The 17,861-nt window shown below is 38.4% G+C and overlaps 1 protein-coding gene across 1 annotated transcript in view; it reads right to left on the minus strand.

Moving 5' to 3' along the window:
* POLR1A (RNA polymerase I subunit A) overlaps positions 1-17,468 on the minus strand; it is a gene marked incomplete at its 3' end in the record, with an annotated part of 29,141 nt that extends 11,673 nt beyond the window's left edge. Inside the window, exons 1-18 of the mRNA XM_010173277.2 lie at positions 17,266-17,468; positions 15,336-15,485; positions 15,138-15,245; positions 14,114-14,199; positions 13,891-14,000; positions 11,774-11,860; positions 10,996-11,098; positions 10,363-10,525; positions 9,061-9,234; positions 8,728-8,850; positions 7,677-7,904; positions 5,139-5,393; positions 4,571-4,762; positions 3,590-3,733; positions 2,965-3,148; positions 943-1,025; positions 669-827; positions 234-332 (exon numbers count right to left, since the gene is read on the minus strand). Of these exons, the coding sequence (XP_010171579.2) occupies positions 234-332; positions 669-827; positions 943-1,025; positions 2,965-3,148; positions 3,590-3,733; positions 4,571-4,762; positions 5,139-5,393; positions 7,677-7,904; positions 8,728-8,850; positions 9,061-9,234; positions 10,363-10,525; positions 10,996-11,098; positions 11,774-11,860; positions 13,891-14,000; positions 14,114-14,199; positions 15,138-15,245; positions 15,336-15,485; positions 17,266-17,424 (2,607 nt within the window). The remainder of the gene's footprint in view (positions 1-233; positions 333-668; positions 828-942; positions 1,026-2,964; positions 3,149-3,589; positions 3,734-4,570; positions 4,763-5,138; positions 5,394-7,676; positions 7,905-8,727; positions 8,851-9,060; positions 9,235-10,362; positions 10,526-10,995; positions 11,099-11,773; positions 11,861-13,890; positions 14,001-14,113; positions 14,200-15,137; positions 15,246-15,335; positions 15,486-17,265) is intronic.
* Positions 17,469-17,861: the final 393 nt, after the last annotated feature.

The following is a 17,861-nucleotide window of genomic DNA, read 5'->3' on the forward strand; positions in this document are numbered from 1 at the left end:
CTAATGTACTAAGAACTGATGCAAAAATAGAAGGTTATAATGGAAACTGACTCTTCTCCATCACCCACTGAGGTCTTTATTACATCCTTCTAAAATTTATCCATGCCAAAGGCCTCCATTCCCAAAGCTCAGAACAAAAATCTTGCTTTGGTATTAGATATCCACACAAGAGCTTACAGTCTAGGACAAATCACATCAACACATGTAGCTGCTAAGTATTCTAGCTGTCATACCTGCATTGTATTTACAGTGGATCCTTTGGCTCCTGACTGGACCATCAACTGCAAATTGTTCTCTGGAAAGCTCCTGTGGAGACCAAGTGGCATACAAACCTAAAGAGTTGTGATGGGGTAAAAGGAACAAAACCAAAGCATGATTAATAAAATAATAAACCAAAGCAATTTCTGTTGAAGACTTTTAAAAAGTGAAACCATGACTAACCACAAACATTCCTACTGATAATTTTAAAAGCATCTTGACTATTAAGTCATCTTCTCAATCAGGGAAGACAAGGTTGAGGTGCACTGGTAAGACTGTATGTGAAGCCTCATGCTGGGGACAGATGGAAAGCTTTAGCCTCCAGAAGAGTCAGGCAGCCCTCATCAACATTAAATTAACTTAGAAAGTCTTCAAATAAGATTAGTATACACAGATGCCTCAATGCCAACCTTGTTAACTTCATTGTTGTAATTGTTTACTTCCTCCTTGAATTTCATATCGACCATGTTGAAATCCCTCTGGTCTTTGCAGAGATGGGCATCCTGCCATTTCCCTCGGACCTCCTCGCACGATGCCGTTTCTGGCAAATTAAGAGCAGCTCTAACAGCCTGAAAGTAAAACATGGGGATTTTTAGGTGCTAAGCAGACATGATTAAACTGGGCAGGATTTAAAAAAAAATAGAAGGGGTGGGTGTGTGTGTGTAAATTCTGCAAGACACTTACTTCAATACCACGCTGCCTTGACTTTTCAATGATTTTTTTTCTTTTGTGGTCTGCTTCAGGTTTGACCAAAATATCTTCAATCCCTGTAAAAGAAGACAGACCACATAATGATCTAAACTGAAAAAGAATCGAGGAAGGAACCACATTTGGTGTCAGGGAATTTGAGAGCAAGGAAGTGGAAAAGAATGTCCCAATTAAAGATTTAACAACTGTAAAAATCAGGCTAACTGCAGTTTGAAAAAAAAAATAATAATTCTGAGCTACTTTTTGAGGGAGAAGGCACAGGCTGTCAAAAAACAATGCAACATCAACTAAGCTAAGCATTAAGGGTGCAAAACTAACTCCCTAACTCGGTGCACTTGCACAAACAAATGTGTTACATCAAACTGGTTTTTCTCTTTCATCTATTTCAAAGTTCCTATTAACTGAACTTGGCAGCATCTGTCATTTCCTAGCTTTTTTAATAAGGTAAACGAAAAATACAGGCCCTTGTGATATCAGGACCAGCAGAACAACAATTTAGAACAAATCAGATCTTGGAATCCTAACTCCTGTAAGCTATTTATAAGGAGTCCTGCAAAAGTCACTAGAACGGTCACTAAAATGGCTGGATCACATGATGGATGAACAGAGGCTGAATGATGTGTTTGCCCTTCAGAGATACAAGGAAATAAATTCTTTATCAAGGGGAAAAAAATGTTGACAATGTGTATGATCAAACGGTGGCACAGGGACCCAGAGAGGTTGTACCATCACCATCCCTGGAGATATTCACAATGCGACTCAGCTCTTTGCAAGCTCATCTGGCAGGCCCTGCTGTGAGCAGGGAGCTGTGTTAGATCGCCTCCAGAGGTTCCTCCCAGGTTCCACATACAGCAGTTGTAGGGGGACAAGCGGGACACTTTGCTAGTGAGTTACACACACAATTACAAGGCAAAGGAGCCTATGACCCTGTCACATGTCCCTCTATCTTCACTCTTCACTCCAGCTCTGCTCTCCTTTTCCCATTACAACCTTGCCTCTTTTACTTTACCTCCTTCTCCTGAACCTTATTCATCTCATCCCAAAGTCTCATTTTGCTTAGTCCCAAATCATCTCATCTTCACCAAAGCCCAGACCCCTGTTCCAGGCTCAATTCTCTTTTTCTGATGTTTTAACTATTTAATGATCCTAAGCTCATTATCATGGTGTAACTAGTTTTTGCACCACTGCTCTCAAGACATATGTTCTGTGTCTTACAGTCAATTAATTACCCTCCTCACTTCAACACATCTCCCTCCCTTTTCCTTGGCTCACAGCAGTCTGTTGGTTCCTCACTTCTGCTGTCTACCAGTTGACTGTCTCTACATAACTCTAAGTGATCATATCGTGCCTTCAGATAAAAACTGATTTAAACCCTGCTGCTGCTATATACTCTGAAGTATTTCATTAGTATAAAAACATCTTGTAAAGCTCTACCTAGTAATTTGAAATATTTCAACTATTGCAAGAAGAGAGAGTACAGTGAGGGTCAATTTTTTTTATTGCCTGCCAAGTGCATTTTTGTGTTAGTTTGCCAAGCTGTAATGAAAGTCAAACATTTACAGTAGAGATTTGCAAGACTTGACTAATAACCCCACAAAGTTCTTCCATCTCGCTTTATCAGTTGTTCTGGCTTCTATGCAACAATTATTTTTCAGAGAAGTAAAAAATAACAAAGACTCATAAGAGGTTTTGATCTAAACAGAATTTAAACACAAGACATTCAGGATCTGTACACTTTGATTAGGTAGGACAGAAGAGAGAACTTGATGGACATACTCAAGATTATACTTTCTCTTTATGCTTAGAAAGCCAGCTGTGCACCAACCAGAACCAAAAAAGACCATTAAAAAAAAGGCTGGCAAACAGCTATCCCACTTAACAGCCTTGCAAAATTTTAATTACAGAATCCTTAGCATGTACTATGCTCAACAATGTTTGTTTTATATGTCAGGAGGTGCTGCACTACAGCACTAATGAATTAGTCCTTGTGTTACTCACCCATTGTAAATCCCCTGTACAGCTGCAGATAAGCAGTAAAGAGGCGTCCTAGACACGTTAGCACTTTCCCACTCGTTTCACCCCCGTAGATTTCATAGCAACAGTGGACCAGGCCATAGGCAGAGCTGCCAAAGTGAGCTTTGTCCAAGACTCCACACAGTAATTCCCCATTTCTAATAATAACCTGAAAAATAAAGCACAGCTATTCAGGAAAACAGAAATTTTTGATCTCATTACTATCTCTACAGGTTTTTTCTGAGTAATCTACATGAAAATAGGCTTAAATTTAAAAAACCCACATATTGGTGAACAGTTCAATATGGTCAGATTATCTATACTTCCAGAATTCACAGCAGAAATAAAACTTCTAACACCATCTGTATTTTTCCACCTATAAAGTCAAACAATGAAGACACATGGTCTAACAAAACCAGATGGAACCTGTATCAGTTGAGACCAGAACAGAGTTTTTCTTGACCCCCAGGTCTATCCTTTAATCACCACCTTCTGGCAGTAACTTGCTCAATATCTGTTTTTAACTTTGTCATCCCCCTGCTTCCCTTCCCATTCCCCTACCCCATACACAATTTTATTACAATACATCCCAGTTGCTGCCCCAGCATACCTGAGATTCACACATTGAGTCAAGGTTTAGACATCTGTTTGCAGGTCCCTTTACCCAAGTTCTTCCACCAATCTTAGCTTTCCCAGTCAAATTCAGTGGGATTTGGTTTTCTGGAATGATGTTTATTAACAATGTAGAAACAACCTATAAAGAAGCAGGAAGAGTGGTAGGAACTATTAATTTCCTACATTCTCTTCTCTCTGTAAGGCATTTGGCATGGAGGAGAAAAGCAACATCCTATATATATTTTTTCCACTGACAGCAAAGCTTTAAAAGCTCAGAAATCTGAAGTTTACAAGACAGGAATATCCTCTTGCTACTCTAGCCTTTGAAAGATCAATGAGCTGAGACACATAATCATTCAGAAACACATGGCACCAAAGATTTTTCCAATAATTAGAGACACACACACACACACATATATATATACACACATTAAAAAAACTGAACCAACCAAATGAGTTGTCTGTTGCGTTTTCCAGGAAAAACTGGCACAGAATTTCCCCTACTTTGCTATGAGACATAATACCTGGATCAAATGTTAAACTCTCTTAAATAGCAGAAAATGGAGCATTGACTTGGGCTTTCCAGATATTACATCAACCTAATGATGATCTCAACCAAAAGTCAAAAACCAGAGTATACAATCTTTATGTTCAGAGATTTAAAAGTACTCACTGGCATAACTTAAGTCTATTACAATCAACAAATTCCTTCTCTGCTGCCCTGCCTGAAAAATGCAGCATTATACTTCTACCTGCAACACTGTTCAGAGCAGCACACAGAAGTACTATTCTAACACTGTCATTTTAAATGAAAGATGACTCTCATACCTCAGTAACACACACCAAGATCTACGAGGTGTTGATTAGATGATGGGATCTGGCTTTTCAACAACCCTCAGCAGCACTGGTTATAACATTAGCATTCTGCTTACTTTGGAACCACTAGCATTCCTTAGCCCAATAAATTATAAACTACCTGCTTTCCTGTCCATAATCGCTGTGGTTTCATAATGGCAGGAGGAAAGATTTTAATTTTTCCTTTTTTGTCTGTCAGCCCTCGGTAAACAAGCTCCATATATTGCTCTCTGGTGAAATAGCAGCCCCGGATTGTCATGCTGACTCCAGAAATCATGTGATCCTGGATTAAGCCAGGAAGTGGCTTCCCATCCTAAAGAGAAAACAAGGAAAAGAGTTGAGGTGGATAATAAGTCATGTGCTAGCAGCTCCCAAAATAATTCCAGCTGGACAAAAGCACTAAAGTAATTTGTAAAGAACTTGTCACTGTGGCATAACTCTCTACTAAATCTCTTCTGGTTGTTGAAATTAAAAGGAACAAGATTGTTTTGATGGGCTAGGTCTTCTTTAGATGAAGAAAATCACAAGCAGAGACAGAAAAGAAACCAGGAATAAATTTAAAAAACAAATTAAAAATAAAACAAACCCAATCTCATTTATCATCGGACAAAACAAAACAAATAAAGAAACAAAATAAACAAACAAAATGATTTCATGCAGGAATAAATTTATCTGGCAGCTTTAGTTACCTTTGGAACCAGATACTGTTCATCAGTAAAGGCCAAGGTGTAGGCTTCTGCTCTACCCAGCTCGCTCTGTGGAAAATGGGCGTTCATTTCATCACCGTCAAAATCCGCGTTGTAAGCCTTGCAGTTGGCGTAGTGAAGCCTCAGCACTTTTTCTCCAGGCAGGATCCGGGCCCGGTGAGCTTGGATGGAGGGTCTGTGAAGAGTGGGCTGGCGGGTCAGCAAAAGGACATCTCCGTTTTTAATGTGTCGACATACCTGCAAGAGAATTTAGGTTGCTGGGTGTCAGGCATTTCCATCTTAAAATACAGAGACATTCAAAACATTTTCTTTCTAGTATTAATGTTCTGAGCAAAACTTTGTAAGAAAATCAAGACTACTTGCTCCTGAACACCTTCTGCTCTCCACCAAACCACAATCTAAGGCTGCATATCCTCCATTAACTCCCACAAACCACAGTGATCAAACCAAGTTAACAGCATACAAGTCATGCTCTACCAATCTCTCTTCTCCCTTGGCAATATAAGGATCAAAGGCTGAAAAATAAAGGAAATGATCCCATTTGTAAATGAGAAAATAAACTATTAATCCAAAAATTAATAATTAAAAAAAATAAACTATTAATCCAAATAGTAAATCCAAAAAAATAAAAAAAATAAACTATTAATCCAAATCCCTGGGCTGAATTGATAACACCCAGCACTGGACATCCTAGAATAAGGTAATAATATGACCCCAGCAGCTGAAGCAGAGCCCAGGAATCTCTGAGTGATAATTTCAGGTTTGAGTGCAACACAATATATTCTTATCTAGGACTGAGTCTCTCAAAACAACCTTATTTTAATTTACCTGTCAATAACACCCATATATCATAGAATCATAGAATCATAGAATGGTTTGGATTGGAAGGGACCTTGAAGATCATCTAGTTCCAATCCCCCTGCCATCAGCAGGGACACCTTCCACTAGATCAGGTTGCTCAAAGCCTCATCCAGCCTGACCTTAAGGCTTATCCATTTAAGTGATTATCCACAGGAGTACAGTAAGCTGTTTGTACAGTACTGTTATGTTTACCTCTCTTGACAGGTTCTGAGAGAACTGACATCACAGAAATACTCAGCCTTGAATATTAAATCTCTACCACACCTCTACTAGAGAGAGGAATATACACAACAGACATAATGAAAAGACTATTAATCACCAAAACTGTTGCCCTAGCAGCTAAATAGTAAGTTCTCAACTCTTGCAAGGGAGGGAGATACAGTTATTAAGAAGTTTCAGAAGCTGATTAAGCTGCAGCACAGAGAACTCAAACCCCCCAGCAGGTCAAAAACCAAAAAAACCTGATACAAGGTTTTTTTACACGAAGCATTTCACAGATGTTAATATCTATACAAACAGATGGGGATCAGTGTGGTTGTTTCTTGTTTTGTCATCTGTAAAACAAGATGGTGATGGGAAGGTGGATCTCAGGTCACAGCAGTCAGCACTAAAACACAGAGCACTCCTCTCTGGGTCAGTGCCACTACCAGCTGACACAGGAGAACTCTACTTCATACATACTCATGGGCACCCCACTCCTGGAAGACATGTCACATCAACTGCTTGTGTGGTACCTACTCTACCAGTACACTGAATTCCAGCCTTCAGCACTACCACCAAAAAACTGCTCCAAATGATGATTGACCAAGATGATGAAGGGAGTGGAGCATCTCCCTGATGAGGAAAGGCTGAGGGAGTTTGGGTCTCGTTAGCTTGGAGAAGAGGAGACTGAGGGGAGACCTCATTAATGTTTATGAATATGTAAAGGGCAAATGTCATGAGGATGGAGCCAGGCTCTTCTCAGTGATGCCCAATGGTAGGACAAGGGGCAATGGGTGTGAGATGGAACACAGGAGGTTCTGCTTATATTTCAGAAGAAACTTCTTTACAGTGAGGGTGACAGAGCACTGGAACAGGCTGCCCAGGGAGGGTGTGGAGTCTCCTTCTCTGGAGACATTCAAGACCCGCCTGGACGCCTTCCTGTGTGATCTCATTTAGGTTCCTGCTCTGACAGGGGGATTGGACTGGATGATCTTTCGAGGTCCCTTCCAATCCCCAACATTCTGTGATTTCTGTGAAATACAGAACCTATTTAATATTTCAAAAGTAGAGGAAAAGAAGATAGAATTTGCCAAGGACAAGGAGGTAGTGGGACAGAAAAGCATAAAAAGAAAGCAGAATTTTATCTTCCATACTGCTACAACTTCCCAAGAACAGCCAGTTGTAAAAGAAAGACTACTTCCTATCTTGGCAAGATGAATGCCACACACTGCATATTAAGAGAAGTGTAAAACTCAGGGTGGAAAATGTTTTCTAGAATTTGAAAAAGTATCAAGCTTTTCTTCCTACACCCCCCCCCAGCTTTTTCTCAGTCATCTACTTAAAGGTAAGATAAACCTGCCCTGGGAGTCTTTAAGAGCAGGCCTATTGGAATCACTAGCAAGCACATAGTATCACCACAGTGGGTGGAGGCTCCGACAAGCCCTTTATCATACTCACAATCTTTAGTCCTGACTGGGGTGCGCCTGAAGAAGGAGTGAGCAGCTGCTTGGCTATGGCTTCCCTCTGGGTCAGGCTGCTCGCGCTCAACACGGTCCGAGATCCATCTTCATTAATGACCATGGAGGCCCCAGGGTGAACCTTGGGGCCATTTATGACAGCCTGCCTCAGCTCTTTGACATTCCAGGGAGTGACTGGCTGAGGGTAAGTCAGTTTAGTAGCAAATACCTAGACAGGAGGGAAAAGAGGCAAGAAATAATTAGTTGTTCGACTTGGCTTAAAACAGTACTAAATCACTGAGAAAGTTGTGTCAAATGTTAACTCATACAATATAAACATAAATTACTTTAAGCTCTTGGATGCATCTCCTCCTCAATCTACCAAATAAATACATCTCTGTTCTAAAGTCCTCTACCATAAGTACAGAAATTATGTCCTTTTTACAATTTTCTATGGCAGTAGAAAAGGAAAACTCAATTAGCAATTAAAAAAAAAAAGAAAACATGATTTTAGATTCTGCAAATAAACTGACAAATACAGAGAAAAAGCACATTATCACCAGGTCCACTACTTGCAGATAGGCAAGCAGAAAAGATCGTATAATTAAAAGCTTGAATTCAGGCTTGGTGTCATCTCTGTGTGGTTAAAAATCATTAAGGGTGAATTAAGCTGGTGACATTATTATGGCCTTTTCTTAAAAGCTACCATAGCTGTTACAAGATACGCTGTACAAAGCCCACAGGAAAAAGAAGATCTACTCATAAGGTTTGCACCAATTCATAAACCCAGAAAGCAAGTACAGCTTTTTCTTTTTTTTTTTAAATCCTCTTTCCCAGACGTGGTGTTCAGTATAACTGTAAGAATTTCCTGCTCTTCAATGCTCCTTTATTAACACACAGTAGTAACATACAGTAACATACACACTGGGGAGGAAAGAGTCCAGATGAGTCAGGAAATGTCTACATTTTACACTGCTTGCTATGTAGCTGAAGTATTACAGTATGGTTTGGTCCCCAACTGCACCAAAAAGAAACACTCTCTTTATTCTTACCATGGGAATGCCAATTTCATTGGTACCAATGTACATATCAGGGCAAATGACTGATCGAGCAGCAAAATCCACACGCTTTCCCATCATGTGCTTGCGGAACAGCCCTTCCTTTTTCTCTAATAGCTTTGAAAATAAGAGTTAAGTTGATGATTACAATGTGAAAGCATGAAACATCAGACATATTCTCCAGATATTACAGTGATGAGTATCATGAAAATGCCTACATACTAATCACAACTATTTCACTTATTTCTTATTCCAGCAATTTATCTTGTTTTAACTGGCTGTGATACACAAAGTCCCGAGTCTCTAGGACTCTGCCTGCAGACCCACCTGACGGATACCGGGGTATTTTTCTGTCGTTAGTTTGTCCATGTCACTATCAAACACAATGTTGACATGGCTCTGAAGACGAATCCAAGCATTGTACAGCTTATCTGCAATGGTCTGTCCTGGAATCATTGTCAGGATAGAATGGTCCAGAGATTCATTATTCTCTCCTGTCTCCTACAGAACCAGAAATTAGAAATTTGGACTTAAGAAAAAGTTTATTTACTCGGCTGAAACTATAATATTAAATAGCAAATGAAATATTGGCCACTATTTTGCACCTCATTAAAGACACTAATTTAAAAAAACCAAAACAAAAACATTGACAATGTAAACTTAACTAACAAATTATTACAACCAAGTGTTTCAGACAGGTCTGCTTTCAAGATTTAGAAACTGAGTTGGATGGGGTATCTCCAAACACCACAGCTATACATACCAGTGGGATTTTAAAAGATGACTGCTAATCAATCATCTCCTGGCAGGTGACAGTCCTCTTTCCAAACCAGATGTTACTGGTTAGTCAGTCTGTGCTACAAATCACTGTGCTACAAGGAAGTCCTATCCTTAGATAAAAATAATGTAAATCCAAGAGCTTTCATCACCTGCATCACTTTGTTTTCACAGTCTACGAGTTGGTAAACCAGTCACATCCAAAAGGCATTAACCTTCTGTCACATCAAACATTTTAAGAACAGATCTCCACCTAGTGGCTAAATTCTGAGTAACTAAAAATGTTTTCAAAATGTTTTACACTTAAGATGTAAATCAATTTCATCTGAAACTAATTCTAGTATCAAAGAACCCTCAATAATACAATTCATGAACAAATATTAAAAGAGGCATGGTGACATAATTACTATTTATCACTATGTAACCACATGAACTGGTTGGTAGCAAACAAGCAATGCTAATTAATGTTACTTGTGAATCTTTTGGTTCTATCTAGACATCAATGGTCAAAATTAACCATGATCACAACTGGATCTACTAGGCTTAGAAGACAAAGTGGCTTTTCCCCACCATCATTTTTCATTCAATGATCTGCTGGAAAAGTTTTATTGTGCACTGTTTGTGCTGTACATATTTAATTCTCTAATAACAGGAGCCCGTTACATCTCACATCTAGTAATGCAATATAAAAACCATGATTAAAGAAAAATAAAAAGCTTGGAGAACATCTCCAATGGCACATACTTCTATAGCACAGGGAAAAGCTGATACTGGAACAGTTTAAACAGGAGCCTACCTGAACTCAACCCACATATCCAAAAAGCAAAGAATAAGATAACCGGCAACTCTTACTGTTTGGATTTGTTCTTCTGTAATTTTTATTGGCTCACATTGTTCTTTTGCCATGAAAACCAAGAGCTTCCGTATCATTTTGGCATCTTTCATGACAGCCTGCAAGTTCACAGTCTGACCATTTGTAAACAGTCGGTCTCCAAGACGATTTACGGGACGATACCTACAGCAGATCAAAATTACTTTAGAAGATTAAAGCCACCGAAAAGCAGCATGATAATGCTCAAATATTCTAAAATAAGTCTTTGATGCATGAAAAATAACCCCTATAAACTAACAGTGAGCATTTAAAAATTCATATATTACACTGGGAGAGTCATAAAAGGGAAATGATTCCGTAACAAGAAATTCTACCAGTACTATACAGGTATAACATTCTATAATAATTTAAAATATTAATATTGAAATATATTTATTTCATAATTAGTATTTCAGTCCTTTAACAAACTCATTTGAAGTTATAATAAATCTTTGCATCAGTTACTGCTGTGAGTTTGGTTTTTTTTAACACTCCACTGACACCTTAGCAGACCAGTGTCTGTACTCTAGGTGTTTATTTGCATCTCTGACTCCTGCAAAAAGCATGCACTAAACCCTGTCATTTCTATAAAAGTTTTTTGGCAGAATTTTTACCTTGAAGGTGGAACCACAAGTAGATCTAAAAAAAACATGTCTGGACTGAATTCCGAACCGTCATGGGGATCCATCCCAGGGAAGAGATACCGCAAAAAGAAACCTAAAAAGATACAATAGAAAAGAGAAATCCATTATCACAGCTATTGTTTGGGAATCCAAACCCCCAGATGCATTTGGTCAATCAAGTCAAAAGAATCTTCTAAGTTAAATACTAGTGAGCTTATTTAAAATAAAAACATTTAGACCTACTTTAGAAAGAATTGCCATTGTTCTTTTTGGTCACATACATGATTTTTTGGGAACAAATCTGAAGAGAAATGTAGAGTATAGCAAAAGAAAAAAGCAAAACAGCAGGGAGGAACAGTTTCCAGGTGCTAGGTGTGACTGATACATGGAACTGCTTTGGTTCTTCCAGGCAACTGCAGACAGACTCAGAGTAAAGAGAACTCAAAAGGAGAAACAGCAAAATACACTCTCAGTCTTTAACTGATGTAACTGTGGGGAACAGTAGGTGCAGCACTGTACGAACATCAAATTCTCTGTAAACAACAACTGTGGTTTGTGAGGAGCCACACTTTGAGAATTGCTGATCAAACTATTCATTGAATCCAGCTCTCTGCATTCACCAGCTACCCATCCTCCCATCACAAAATCTATCTTGCAGCCAGAAGCCAGAAGGCAAAGATTTGACAATGAGTTCATATGGGAACATTTGTAGACTTTGTCCACTAAGTGATACAGAAAACAAAGTAATGTTGCTCTTAACAACCATTACCTTCATTCTTCCACAGAGCCAGGATGTATTCCTTGGCAGTCATCGGTGTCAGGTATCCTCTCTTCCCTAACTGGCTTTCATCAACAGCTGAAAAATAAAAATAAATAATTTTTTTTAAATGTATTAAAAAAAAAAAATCACAAGAGGTTACACTGAAAGTTTTGTTTTGTTTTTTTCTTGCTTACAATGATAAGTGCTTCCAGCTCAGAGAAGCAATGGAAATACAAACAAAATATACTGGTTGACATCTACATTAAAAGATCATTAAAGTGTTTGCTTTGGGGATATGAAATTAACTAAAGTAAGAGCCTTCCAGTATGGAAAAAATAAGTCATTTCTGTGACTAATGGATATCAACAGAAGTAACTGAAACACAAAACTCAACTTCAATACCTAAAGTGTATGCTTTATTTGATTAATGGTGAGCTGGACCCCTTCTTCAAATGATCTCATCCGCTGACCAAAACACAAATCAAGCGTCAACCTGCAGCTGTGGAACACAGAAGTGGGTTTCAAGTATTACCAGTGAGACCAAGGTTCCCATGAAATACCCAACTGGACAGGACAACAGCAACAGTCAGCAATCCATCTAGATCATAAGTTAAAGCCTGGGCTAACTGTGAGGAAGGAAAGCACATGGTTTTGCTATTGAAAAGCACAAAGATTACTATTTTTTAAAAAAAAAGACAGATTTTTAGGTGTCAGTTTCCTATTCTCTTGCAGGCCAATCCCTCGTGTCCCAGGGAAGCCAGAGTACACAGCCTGAGGAAAAATATTTCTCCCACGACTTCAGCTAAGGTTTCCTACTGTTCTTTTAGCTAAGGTCCAGAAACACAGATTTTTTTCACACTAAAATTTGAATTCTCCATTCCTTCACATAAAAAACCCCTTTCCATCCCTTAAACACATATGCATCAATTTCCAGGTTAAAAGTATTTCCTCCAAGATTCAATACAATGAGCAACTGTGCCACAGGCTATGCAGAATGTACGTAACTGTAGAGTCCATCCCATTTCAGAAGATATAATACCTCACTGAGATGAAAGTGATCAAATGGTGTTACAGCTTTGGTCTTTGAACACTGACAGCAGGAAGATATTTCTTACCTGTACTTCAGCTGTGAATGTTAACAGAGACTGAGAGAATATGGCTAGATTTGAAGCTTTTTGTGGTAAGGCAAGGTATTCTAAATCTGGCAATTCACCAGACCTTCCAGAACAACTATTTTTTTCCCTAGCATAGTAAAACATGTCCCCAGACTTTGGACAGTCCTAAACGGGCTCAAATAAAAAGCCCAAAGTCATACCCTACAATTTAATGGAGCAAAATCATAGTTGTCACTCAAAAGTAGTAACACTGGGATACACAAACTTTCCTGCCTTTGTTGAATGTGTTCTGGATAGGATGTGACATGTGTTATGGATAGGAAGTTAAAGCAGCAATCTGACCTTTCTGCTTCAAAACTCATTGCTGACATTGTGCTTCTTCAGCTCCAACTCCAGAGATTTAATCCAGTATTTAAACCACAGACTAGCAAATGGAATAAACTTTCTATATACATCTTTTCTGAGGGTTAAATAACTGAATCAACAAATCCACTGCAATTCTGTCTGGTTGTGTAAAGGATCAAGGATACAAAAGGAAAAAATTAAGTTTAAAGTGATTCAAACACTAGGTTAATTAAGCCTGGAAAGTGTCACCTACATTCTTTTCTGTTTTTCCTCTTTAAAAGGAAATTCTTCTATAAGAGTTAGAATTACCTGATTTTCTTTCTGAAATAAAGTTGGTCATCTTCCTCCTAATTAATTTTTTATCTAGTCTTGAAAATCACCTACCCACCAAAAATTAAGTGTCCCAAAACCACATTAGAGTTGACACAGATGATGCTTTTGTACTTCTTTTCCTGATATACAGACACTTGAAGCTGCAAAAGCACAGAAGGCTCAAGAATAAAAAAAACCCTAATGGAACTGGGTACTCCCCTACTGCTGATCTTGTTGTTTTCCTTCAATTTTTATACATGAGTCACAAGTGTATATTCACTGCTAGGAGTCTGTGTGCCTTAAATACAGGAAAATAAGTGCCAACATATTTGAGTAGAAGACATATAACTTTACCTGCTGGCTCATCCAGAATTCCTTCCTCTCCTGACTTACGGGACACTGTAGAAGGATAGGTGACTGTCAGTTTGTTGTTGTGCTCTTTTCTCACTAGTGATCTCCTAGATCTGAAAGGATAAATAAAAAAAGAAAACCAGGAAAAGTAGATAAATGTTAAGACAAGTGCTTACAATATTTAACTTTACACCACCTATTTCCTTCCCCGTGTAGTTAATCTTACTTGCAGTTTGGGCATTTCTTTGAACTCGTATGTGCTTTCCAGAACTGTGCTATCAGTTTATTTCTACACTCACACACATTTTTTACCTGAAAGAAAAAAACCAAAACCTTAAAAATAATTTAAAAAATTAGATATTAAGAATTTTTTAAACACTACATAATTAAGGTTAATTACGAACATGATTATTAGTATTAATACACACACATCCTTATACTGATTTAATTCATGTCTTGATCTCTGGTGTTCCTCCATCATCCCCCAATACTTGCTGGAAACATACATCCCCCAGTGCTCACCACCCTCCTTTTAAAATGTATTTCATAGTCTTTATATTTTTGAAGTCAGTATTGAATTTTAAAGCTTTTCTCTAATGATGATTTAAGAAGGTTGAAGATTGATAAAAATCACTTCTTTTGACTGCTCATGAACGTATCATTTACACACATACACAGTGCTTAAGGTTAGATTTGAAACAAGTGTTAAGGAATTTAACTTGGCTTATAAACAAATCTGCTCCAAGATGTTAGACCTTTAACTATCTTCTTCACTAATATTTTCCTTTAATTAACAATGTACATTAAACTGCATTTAAGAAACGAGTATTAAATTACATTACTCTAAAAACTTCACTGTAAGTAATTCTGCAAATCTGCTGGATGCATGAGTTCTCAAAAAACGTTCTGCAGCTCAAAACAGCTGCAGCATCATACAGAGAAGTACCAACATCTGCAGGTAATGTACTGACAGCAGGATCAGATTATTTTTGTATGATATTTACATCATTAAAACATTTCCCTACACAAACTGCATTCTCCAGGAACCTAACAGTTACACTAACAGGAAATAAAATCTTTTTAAGCTTAATTTCAGACCTTTCACCCAGAAAGCCCACTAAATATAACACAGTTCAGAACTCCAGGGCAAAGTCTAGAGTCGACACAGTCAAAGACAAACTTTCTTCTGCACATTACTATTTTAAGAAGACGAAACCCAAGAGCTCAGGGAAAGCAACAATTGTACTTACATTGGAACACTGATCTCTTATTTGATGACTTTGCAATATTTCCTGAACATGGCGATTTAACTCTTCTTCAATTTCCGAACCTGTTGCATCTGCACATTGCTCTAAAAACTAAAAGAAACAGAATAAAAGACACTAAGATAGCTTTTGAGTTGCAGGACTATCGACTCAAAGAGGAATGGAGAAATAGACAGTACTTGCCCTGCTCACAATGACTTCAAGATCGTGGACGGCATGGAGCAACCCTTTCTCCAGAACCTTCAGCTGACTTAGCAGTAAGTGAACCACAGACCGAGGACATGTCAGCATGTGACAATTTAAACAAGAACCTCGAATTAGAAGGTATAATTTCTGGAAAGAAAAGGGAGAAGGTTTACTAGCTTGCACAGGAAGCAAGTAGACAGATTGGTTTAAACTTGAAGAAAGTCTTACTATAATTGAGAAATTTTAGACTAATTGTTAAATTTAATCATAAAGAATTGGACTGAAAAAAATATTTCTTTCAACCACACAAACTCATATGCAAAGCATGATCTGTGGACAAACTACCTGCAGGCCATCTACATAGCAGGTTCAGGAAAAGCCTGTCATATCTGCAGCAACTCTGGGACCAAGGCTGCTCTTACATAGCACTGTGATTACAGCTTCTAACAGTTTGTCCCATAAAGGACAACGTGGTACCAAAAATCCACACTAGTAAAATGAAACGTTCTGGTCACAAGTATTACCAGTGTCCCTCAAGATTCTTCATGCAATCACTTTCTTCTCAAGCTTTGGGAAAGTATCTGTGGTTTTTATTATTCAGCATAGCCCTGCACACAACTTGTTGTAGCTGCACACAGCACCAGTGGCCTGAAGGCCAGGAATTACTGCTCCATGGTTTTATTCCTTGGTCAAATAGAAGTATTTGACTTCAAACCTGGGTCAACACTAGAAGTGGGATGGACTTCATCCAACTTCAGTCATCTGAAAGTGAGGTTTTTAGTCTCAATTAGTAGCCTGTGCAGGAGCCAGCTACTGTAAAGAGAGAAACTGGCACCTTGGGAGGGAAATGCATCCCAGCTCAGGTTCCTGTTAAAGGCTAGATGAATCTTCACCTGCAAATAGCTCTGCTCCTCGGACTCCAGAAGGAGTGAAAAAGTACTAATCAGATTACACATCTCACTTTCAGAGGACCAAGATAAGGCAAATCCTACCCTTACTGCCAGGAATCCTGTTATATTTAAAAGAGGACTCTTTGAAAAAAAAACACCCACATGAAGCACTGAAAAGAAATGTGCAGTTGGACCATCATGAGGTTTTGAAACGAGCTTGTAACACTTGTCCTGAAAGATGCACACCAAGTCAAATCTCTGCTCTACATTAGGTATCCCACATACCACACGACAGCTGTAAAGCTGTGAGAAGCACGTGTGTCTGACTTCCAGATGCAAGAAATCTTCTTGACAGCCTTTTTTTTATTATTATTATGAAAACTGATGGATTTCTATACAGCTTAGCATTTTCCAACTCCCTGCTGCTGCCAAACTTACAACACTATATTCTTCCCTTGACTTGCCATGTACGTTATGTCACTCAGCAGGTTGCTGGCAAGGTTGCTGGGTCTTAACGGCATCGATCCAGTTTTCTGGAATAAATTATTCTGGAATAAAAAGACCTACTTGGCAGAATGTACAAACACAGCTATTAGGAGCTCAAACAAGCCCTAAATGTCCGGGAAGCACTTGGGAGATCCTAGGGTAAAAGTAAATAGCTGTTCATGTAAGTTTGTAGCAGTCATTTAAAGGAAACGACTAAGAATTTTTACTGTGTCATCCATTTAATTAAAGCATGAGACCCTGCTGTTGGTCATATAGTTTAGTAATCAATATTCCCTCTCTCTTGTTCATCAATACTGAGTAAAATAATAGTTCCAACAAAATGCATATTTTACAAAAGTCTAAGTAGTCTATTTGTATCGAATGATCGTGACACAACTAACTTTTTCTACTGCATTTGCTGTTCTTACACTTTAACTTAGAGAGAAAACAGATTTCAGCACGTTTTAGTATCTTTAAGGACTACAAACTGTTATGACAGCTTGAGCACCATCACCCACTTCACCAGCAAGACAATAATGAAGCGTACATACATCAAAAAACAGGGGGTTGTAGACAGTCAGAGGCAGCTCTATGTGGCCAAAATGACCAGGGCAGTTGGTGAAGTTCTGCATGCAAGTTGCACACACTTCTTTGGAGTCTGGAGGTCCCAAAGCCAAGTCATACAGTCCATTAATGGCTGGATTCCCCATATTATCCAAATACTGAGGATTTGTTATGGGTTTTACACTCAGTTTCCTGAAGTTGAAAGAAAAGAAGAAAACTCAGTGGCAGTAAACAGTCACACAACATACACTTGAACTGTATAACTAGCACTGACAGTATCTGTATGATTTTTCTATTGATGAAAACAGCTTTTTGAGAGCACTTTATGCCTGCAATGGGAATTTCTGTATCATTGATTTCATTGTCTGAGTACAATCATTCATACCACAGCAAGCATTTCTTTCACCTTTTTAGCCATTCCATTAAGTAGTCAAGTAATTTTCTCTGTGTGTCCTCTCAAGCAGCAGGAGAGGTATAAAAACAAGAGAAATACTGAGATGGCAACAGCTGTACATCCTTGACTACCCATAATGCTAACATCACACCAACACTAAAGAAATGGTGACAGCTCTCTAGAACTCCA

Source organism: Antrostomus carolinensis, unplaced genomic scaffold, assembly GCF_000700745.2.
Source record: "Antrostomus carolinensis isolate BGI_N321 unplaced genomic scaffold, ASM70074v2 scaffold41078, whole genome shotgun sequence".
NCBI lineage: Eukaryota > Metazoa > Chordata > Aves > Caprimulgiformes > Caprimulgidae > Antrostomus > Antrostomus carolinensis.